This window comes from Dicentrarchus labrax, unplaced genomic scaffold (assembly GCF_905237075.1).
Source record: "Dicentrarchus labrax unplaced genomic scaffold, dlabrax2021, whole genome shotgun sequence".
Classification (NCBI taxonomy): Eukaryota; Metazoa; Chordata; class Actinopteri; family Moronidae; genus Dicentrarchus; species Dicentrarchus labrax.
In genome coordinates this window covers 16,083,861-16,093,626 of record NW_026136709.1, presented here as the reverse complement: position 1 = coordinate 16,093,626, position 9,766 = coordinate 16,083,861, and the positions used below count along the sequence as shown (strand labels likewise).

The 9,766-nt window shown below is 39.2% G+C and overlaps 1 protein-coding gene across 1 annotated transcript in view; it reads left to right on the top strand.

Annotated features, from left to right (window-relative positions):
- Nucleotides 1–696: 696 nt before the first annotated feature.
- Nucleotides 697–9,766, top strand: part of ptprn2 (protein tyrosine phosphatase receptor type N2) — a 126,133-nt gene continuing 117,063 nt past the window's right edge. Inside the window, exon 1 of the mRNA XM_051410947.1 lies at nt 697–1,107. Within this exon, the coding sequence (XP_051266907.1) occupies nt 1,023–1,107 (85 nt within the window). The 5' untranslated portion in view covers nt 697–1,022. The remainder of the gene's footprint in view (nt 1,108–9,766) is intronic.

Here is a 9,766-nt window from a genome sequence, read left to right as displayed (position 1 = left end):
GTACAATATTTTGTAAACCTTTATGTTTTGGTATCTTTGTATGTCTGCATCGTCTTTTACTCTAAATTTACTATAATAGTGTATTATATAATAGTGAATTAGACTATAATAATAGTTGTATTGAGACTCAACAGTAATACTTTCTTAAATGTATGTTTTTATCTATTTATGCGATATAATATATATAGATATATATACTATACATGTATATACTGTATGTATATGTGTATATATGCAAAATGTATATATATTTTTACATAATTATTTTAATATTTGTTTATTTTTGTCACATTTTATATAGTAAAAATTACTTAATATAATAATAATTAATAGTCCATTTATAATATGTGTGCCTTTAGGTTTTTAGTATCTAAGTTATTGGCTTGGCTGCACAAATAAATCACCACAATAGTTTAAACTTTCTTTACTGTATATATTACTATTCAGCTCCTTTGCTTGTTTCTCATGAATCTAAATTTGCAACCGTATATTTATTATTCTAGACAAGTTAATAACACCTATCAATCAAATTTTATGTGTATCCTTTTTTTTTTTTCTTTCTCCTATTTTTTCTGTTGCCTTCATGGCTTCCGGGCAGTAATCATTCAGTACTCCTGTCCTCCTCTACCATCCATTCATCCCTCCATCTTTTCATCCATCCACCCCTCCATCTTTTATCCATCCATCCCTCCATCTTTTATCCATCGGTCCAGGGCGCTGTTGCATGCTGCACGCACCATGTGTGTTTGACGTCAGAAACTTAGGAGGGGCTCCTCGGTGAGGCTGGTCGCTGTTTGTGGTGCTGAAACAACGCCTGTATTGTGTTGCCATTTAGCGATTTTTCCCCTCTTCATATATATATATATATATTTGGGGAGCTCCTGCTTTTCCTCCCTTTCTCCCTCAACCATGCCTCTTTAGTCCGAGTCTCGTCCGAGCAGCTCACACCTGAGTTTGCGTTAAACATGCAGTTTTAGCGGAGGTGTGCGATGGATTAGTAGCAGTGTATAGGCAGGAGCGGTATGGATTCACTGTGGTGTCCCATCCTCTTCGCTGCATTGGCTGTCAGCCTCTGCTCCCCACCTGCCCTCGCTGACAGAAAATTTGGTAAGCATGTCTTTTATTATTATTTCCCAAAACAGCCTCTTGTTTTCCAAGTGTTTTTTTTATATATATATATATTTATCTGTCTGCCCGTGGTGCTGAATCCACTAGACTGTCTCGGTTTGTCTGGGTCGTTTACACACACAGCTGCTCTCTTTGCAAAAGTTATTTAATATAACAGTGAATTACAGTTATTTTGCAAGTGCATGTCGTTTTCTTCTTGCAATTCGCCTCCTAAAACTTGTGCTTTTGGCGTTGCTGTTATGCATGTGATCTAAAAGCTCCCAACAGGAAAAGTTACATAATCTGTCAGGCCTGATGAATGAAATGTTTGCTGTGAGATTACTATGATGAACCGTGTTGTTTACCTTAACTGCTAGTTGCATCAAAAAAATGCACAACTATACTTCACACTGTACAAAAAAAAACAACTTTTGCAGCCAATAATGAGCCCTAGAGCCAGACTGACACAACTACAATAATGCGATAAATCACAATTTTAATGGTCTCCATAGTCATAAAAATTACTCAACACATGCCCTTAAGGAGCATGCAATTTTAAATCCAGTTAAATATTTAATAATATCCTATGCCTCCTCAGGAAAAGGGCATCTTTCATACAGCCCTGTTTCATTTTCAGACTTGGCCGGGTTGTATTTTCATTACCCTTGATTTGTTCTTGCCTCAGACACTATACTGTAATTTGAAAAAAAGTATGGCAGATGTCCAGAGTATGGCACATTAGAGAAGGCATCGTCATTACTGTGTCCTCTTGTCAAGAGATTTGTGGATCTCGGACTCATCATATTGCTTCAGGTGTGTGTGTGTGTGTGTGTGTGTGTGTGTGTGTGTGTGTGTGTGTTTCCTTTTACTTGCCACTCCAATTTACACCTCCGATCACACTTACTGGTCTTGGACCAGCTGTCAGAACACATGACAGCATAAACTTTATTATGAGCAAGATTTAAATATAGGTCTCAGGCTGGCACCTCTGCTCTGTGATGATTCATACAGGCATCGAGCTGCATCATATTCTTTATATTTAGAATACGAGGGTGTCCATCCTTTTTTAAATGCACACCATCCACTTGTACACCTTTTGTTATATTTTATATATGTTTGCATAATCGTTGCTTTTGTTGGTAAACAAAATATAGGAAGCACAGAACTTGTCATTTGATACATTTCTCTCTGCAATGTATGCTTATAATACTTGTGAATGAGTCAGTGCTTGTTCCCCGAGAGCATTTCTTTCATTGAATTCTCAGTATGTTTTTTCTCTGTGTGTGGAAGAGGTCTCCATTGTCAGTGTGTGGTTGGTAGTTAGAGGTGGTTATTGTTTTTAATGAGTCCCACTGCGCATTAACACTGTGATGTTGGAAAGCTTTAGATCAAACATGTGCTGATGTGCTGTAGCTGCCTATATATATATATATATATATATCAAACACAACATATATAGCCTATATATGTGGGTGGGTGTGTTTGTGTGGTAGAAAGACAGCGAGAGCGTGCTGTGTGTCGGTGTGTTGTATGTCCTGCATGTCTGAGAGCACATGAAAGCCAGACTGGGAGAAACAAGTCTGCAGCTGCGCACTGTGATGCTGAAACTAAGTGTTGTAAAATTTAAACAGTGTTGTGTCTACGCATAAGAAAAAGAAAATAAGATTTTTTTTTTTTTAAATTCATAGTGCCTGAAAAGTAGTGTCATCTTTTTAGCACAAAATTGCTCAAAACCTATTAAGAGTTCACAGAATCTGTCCTTTGAATGCGTAATGTCTTGTGTAAGTGTAAATCTGTGGTATTATTCAAACAAATGTTTATTTTAGAAGCAAGCTGCTCTCTGTGGCTACATATTGATCAAATTGAGTTTGAGAATCTGAGTTTTCAGCATCAATTTTTATCACATATGCCATCAAATATGCCATAAAAATGTATAACTTTTGTCAAAACAGCATATAAAAGTGTCGGAGAGAGACAGACAACTAAAGCAGGAGAGGTTTATTAAGCTAGCAGGGGAGATAGCCGAAGCTAGTCTCATCTAAAGCTAAAAGTTTACTAACTGATCTTTCTTTGGTTGTTATCTGTAATAGAAATATAGAAATTTTAATGAACCAACATCCTGATAATTGAGTTTGGTTTTCCAAATAACTAACAATGCAGTGGCTAAAACCAATCAGGATGGAGATAAAAACCCAGCTAACTCTCTAGCAGGGGAGCGTACCTATGTTTCCCGGGTCCTATGTTCCCCGGGTTCTATGTTTCCCGGGTCCTATGTTTCCCGGGTTCTATGTTCCCCGCTTTGTATGGGACCGGGGAACCCTAACCCTAACCCTAGTGGGGGAACATAGGGATGACCCCTCTAGCGGTAACCAGCTTAGCCGAGTAACGGTGACTGCCATCTCAGCCTCTGACTCAAGGGGATTTTTCATGACTTGGTTCACTTAAGCTACCTTTAAAAACACATATTTAAATCCCTATAACTATGACCTGTAAATAATCCAAATAAGAAAAAAAAATGCACAAGAAATGACTTATTTTGTTTGTAAATACAGTATTTTTTTTACATTTCTTTGGGACTTTTGTTGGTATCATTCACCGTCTATAATAGACCTATACTTAATCATCCTAAAAAGGCATAAAAATTAAGACATAACCTTTTCTATCTGTTGGTATAGTGTAGGTCACATCTGCCTCACATGGTTCTGATTCACTCTGTTCCTCCCAGGATGACATAAAGAGCCGTAAAATACTAAGAAAGTGCTGTTTGATCGCCTTGATCCGATCATGACATCCTTCGCTCTCTTCCAGGAAGGCGCTCTGGTCTTCCAGTAAACTGGAGAGGTCGTGGACGGGTTAACATGTTGTTCCTTTTCCTGTACACCAAGTGACTCACCAACTGGCCTTCAGTCCATTGAAGGCATAATTCAAAAACGGTCTAGAGTATTAGCCACAGGATGTTTTTTATATACCAGTCGGAAACATTTGACAAACTTAACACATTAATTATGTAATAAAGTAACCCTGGAAGGCTGTATTATGCTTTTCTACGAATGAAAGAGGAAAAAAGGGTGGATTTTAATTAAGGATTGGCAGAAAGGTTAATGCCACGTTTACACTAACTTAGGAGGAATAGAATTTGAATAATGAATTCATTGAGAGTCTTGCCAATGGAGAATTTTCCGAAATTGATTTTGCATTGCGTTTACACTCGAGCGCATTGCAATTAGTGTTGCTATCAGGCCTGTTGTTAAGATTCAGTTTGGCATCTCTTGTCTGCTTGCAGAGATTTGGCAGTGTCCTGAATCCCAATAACAACCAGTGAAAGTTTGTTAACTAGACAGGGTCGTTCTCCAGCTGCAAGGTCATGTTCTGTTTGCAAGACAAACGTACTTTTTTGGCGAGTTTGTTGAATAGACACACTGAATCGACCTAAAATAGAGAAATATAAAATCTAATAAAACACAAGCTATGAATAGCTTTTGGGGGATTTAATGAAAATGAAAATATCAATCCAACTCACAAGCAGTGTGTTTGCCCTGTTCTAATAAAGCGTTCACAAATCTAGCAGGAACAAAGAGATCAGACTCAGTTTAACATTTCTCGAAAAATGAGACTGCATGAAAATGAAAAATTTTCAGTCCTTAATCGCACCACATTGATTGCCTTGATTACCGAAAACCTTGTGTAGCGGTTGCAACAGGCTTTAAAGGATTCTATCTCCGCTCCCCTAAACCCACTTTATAGAAACAACTCATATTAAGGAGTGTTACAGAATGAATTGATGTATAGAGATATGTGACAGGGTCGGTTATCTCCAACATGTACGTGGAGACATTGTCCTGTAAGGTTGTGCTGCTGGGTCTTTTCATTACGGCTGGCTATCAGCAAACATAGCCTAATATACTCAGACAAGTTAGATTTGATTCATAGGCTGCTGGGCTCTATCTATTTCGCCACGGGCCTCTGTCATCCCATAGATATCAGGACTGAGTGGTGATATCAAAAATCTTATAGTGCTTATAAATCATCTGAGAGGATTGAAATGTGGTGTGATGTGAGGATGGATATTTTACAACCGGTTGGATTAGGAACGTGGTACTCTACAGTGTATCCAAGTCAGCTTTAGACATTTAGCTTCACTGGAAGTGGTTTGTTTTCATCCTATATGTTTGTATAGTTGCTAGGACACTACCTGTCTGTCCCGGGGGACTAGTTATTTCAATGTGGTTTATCCTGGGAAAAAGCGAACTATAGCTCAATATTACATTGAGCAAATTTATGTGAAAGGAGGGAAATATACACCTGCAGCTACATTAATTCATGTACTGTATACCAAAAGACAAATCATGAATAAGTCACACATTTTAGTCTTTTGATCCATGCCATAACGACATCATAGTTATTTATTTATTTGTTTTTGCATACATAATTAGAAAACACATCAAGGAAATGTAAAAGTACATGTCAGGGTGTGGTAGAAACCTGCAAAGGCCATATGATAACCACAGAAGACAAAAACAAAGCACAATACAAACATACAAAAATCGCCAATACATTTTGAATATTAATGTTGAATAATTGCACATATAAACTCTATGTATGGTGCTTTATAGTGTATGGAGAATAGGAGTTTACAGTCATGTTAGAGCAGTGCTTTGAACTAATGCTAACACCAAAGTATTGGATGAATTTACATTTTGACGTGATGATGGCACTACAGAAAATGTCAAGAGATCTTCCAGGTTATTAAAATTCAGCCTGAACATGAATGTGTGTACCAGATTTCATAAAAAAAAGTTCAACATTCAATTACAAAACCAAAGTCTGTAGTTATGAATATGTGTACAAAACGTCATTGTAATCCATCCAATAGTTGCTGAGTTACTTCTGTCTGAACCAAAATAGAGTAACATTACTGTCCTTTTAGCCCTAGTGTTGCCATAAACCTTAAGTCAACTGTCTAAACACGTAATATGGCACTTCAGGCCGCATACCAGTTCGCTTTCAACGCCAAACACAAGCAACACATTCCTCACCATGGCTCTTACTGTATATTAGATAGCAGACATTTATGAATAATGAAAACTCAATTTCTAAAACTCCACTCGAATGCCCTCTGAAACCAAATCATAATTAAAGTAAAAACTGATCCAGGGATAAAAGCTAATAAGGCTGCCAAAACTCATATAACCCTGCTGTGGTGTCTCTCAAACTCTCAGTAAAGGTCGCAGAGTATTTTTCTTATCTCTTAGGACGTCTGAGTCATCTTGACAGAACTGGTAAAGGGTCAGCTTGAAGCAGCTAGTGCCGGCCCTCACTTCGGACTTTATTGACACTCTGGATGTGGAGCTCTTTTAGAATTCGCTGTAGGCTTTGACTCATCTGATAAATGGCAAACTACTTATTGGATGAGATTTTATTTTGCAAAAACAGCCCTCCTTTGTGCACATGGCTGCGCAGGATGGTTAAATGAGCATTTGGTGTACTATTTGCAAAGCCTGTTTTTCTAAATTAATAATCTCAACAGCTGCAGCTGAGCATAATTGGTCTAACATCCAGATTTTCTGCTATAATCTGTTGTTGAATGTAATATACGCCTATTGATTCTAACTAATAAACAGCATGTGTTATAGACGACTTCTTCTCAGCTGCACTGAACCAACATACAGCTGCCACAGCCTTGTTTTTAGGGGTTCAGTTCAACATGAATTGTAAACTGATAAGCTATTCATAAAGTGCTGCTGGATTTCAAATTCATGGGGAATGTGAGTTTTTTTTTTTTTTTTTTAGTTAAGTTGCAGCCTTCAAAGTCTAAGCTCTGAATTTCAGAAAGAAACGACCCAAAGCAGGCTGTATATTCCTGGCTTGGGACGCTGCCACGGCTGGTGTGATAACAGAAAAAGTGTGATGTTTCTTTGTGACTCAACAGATGCTCGGAGGAGTGTGTTGGCTTTGAGTGGTTATTGAGACGAGGGAGTGGGAGCAAAGCGGCTGGCTGCGTTTCTGTGTCTTTCCCGACAAATGTCAGCCACTCTTGAGAGGAAGGAAGTCAGAACTGTGTCAAACAGACGTGTCGAGGCAATCCATCTCGTTATTTTCTCCCCTGCTTCGGTTCAAGGTGAACCTCCAAGATATTCTGGGTCAAGGAGGACGAGTGCCACCAGAGAGGCGAGGAAGGTCATGTTACATTTTTCAGGGGAGGACTGCTCTTCTTTTACTCTCTAATCTAAAATTAAATTACATTTCAGTGCGAGGCATTTTACTCCTTGGAGAGGTTTAAGAATATGATGCATTTACACTACTGTGTTGGTTAAACCGTTTTCCCACTTGCACATCTTGTACATAAAAGTGCAATGAATGTGCTCCTTGTACTTTCTCGCCATATAGACCCGTTTGGACTGGACGCTTATATCACTGCAGTTGTGCTCGCATTGTGGTGGCAGAGAAAAGCAGAAACAAGTGGACAGTAACTGAGAGAAACTGCAAGATGAAATGGAGTTTGCTAGCATCTACAAACAACTGGCACCCACCACAACACAATGTTCAAAGTAAAAGCTTTTTTACTGCAAACTTGTGAAAGATATTGTGGGTTTTATCTGGATACTGCTAACATAGCAAATAGAATCGCAATACTATGCATCTGTACCTCAAATCAACACTGTTTGTCATAATACATAAGTTAGTGTTTGTGAGGTAATTTAGCACATGAGCCAACTAACATATCCACTCAGATTGGATGTTGCTAGCAATAACATAAGCAAGCAAGCCAACTAAGGTTAGGCCAGCGGCGGATTACAGCCACTAACGGCTGACCTCAGCTTGTTTGCACGCTAACATTATTATTATAGTCTCTAAGTGGATATGTTAGCTGACATTATGTGTTTTTAGCCAACAATAAATTATGTGACGCGACAAAGCGAACGATTGCTTTCTACTAGCCAAGAGCGATGTAAGGCCGGAGCTGCATCGTGGCGTAGGAACATTACAGATATAGTAATGTTCTATATATGAACTGAATGTATTTTACAGCATTCAGTGTTCAGTCTTGTGTATGCATTGTCACTGTTTTGGCCTATGACAGTGTGAGTGCTGCAGTAACTTAACCCCACTAGCTACTGCAGAACTGCCATCAGTTAGGCTCCGCCCACACAAGTGCATCATCGCGGTTGACAAACACAGAAAAAGGTCTAATACCTGAGCTTAACTGCCTCGTGCCACAGGGAGTGCGACAACACCCCTCGGGTACTAAAAGGAAGGTTGGACGTCTCGGTTATGGCTTTTCACAACTGTTTCAGTTTAAATTAAATGGACCTGGTAAAGGGGTCAGTGTGAAGGTCACCTCTGTGTTGCAGAGCCAAGATTTATAATGAGGACAATAACACAGTAATGAGGATTCTGAAGGCTGCGAGTCGAGAACAAGAATTAATCTATACTATCTCGGCTGTGATTAAAGCAGTAATGTGTCTGCTTGGTCTTAGGATGATGCTGATTAATACTCCAGACCATTTCTCAGTTCAGGAGGGAAACAAAATGACTGCTGGGGGGGGGCAACGCAAGGGATGCTGAAAATCTAATAGGGGGAGGTATTTTTCTATTTCTGTGACTAATTGACATGACTGCTTTACTCTGTGAAGTGCATTAGTGACATTTTTCCCGGCAAATTTGGCTCAGAGCCACCGCAATTTATTTGGTTTGCAGCACTCCACACCCAGCTCTAATGAAACAAGCTGTTGGTAGCATTATTCAAAAGCTGCCGGTGTGACGCCAATACTGCTGGACCGTGCCGAATCTTAAGCGTCTACATTTAGGAAGGAATCTATTAGCAGAAATGGAATATAATATTCATAGGTATGTTCTTGTTAGTGTGTAATCAGAATGGACAAACAGTGGCTCTATAGGGCCTTTTGCAGCCAACGTAGTTTCTCTTATACGCGAGATTGCCACTAAATCCTACACACTAGTCCTTTACAGCGGCACTTATCAATGTTTTTATATTAACAATGGATCAAATGACTGCTTAACATTTAGCTGCTAAAGGGCCAGATATTTCTCTCAAGCGGATCCACCTTTTCTTCTCCAGCACTCAAGAGGACCGGGATCAGGTTTTGACCTGTCTTTAGAAAATGCTGATTTGGATGTCAATAACCATGGCAACAGTCGAAGCTTCAAAGCATTCAGGTCAGCCCTAGCGAGAATCCCATTAATCTAAGCCAGCACATGCTTTGTTTCAATGGCATTAAAAGTCTGTACTTAATTAAAACCGCTACGTCAGTGAAAGAGACAAAACTGATGGGTTTGTTTAATTTTGGAAAGACTATCCTCATTTCCCTTTAGTGATGAGAAGTGAGCAGGTAGAAGTGTGGATACAGTTTCATGCTAATGCGGGTACCTAAATGACCCTTAATCTGCAACCAAAGGTGCTTCACTCCACAGGTGAGACATTTCATTTGGAGCTATGAAATTACCAAACAGGCGTGAGACTTACTTGAGCACAACAAATAACGTCACAGCACCTGCATGTCCGCTTTCCATCTGCAGGAAAGTAGCACCCAAACACCATTGTGCTGTGATGACCTGCACTTTAAATGAGGTTCAACTGGCACTCATAAGAGTTAAATGTTTAACTTCATCTGGAGGACTGGAGATTTCCCTCGGGGCC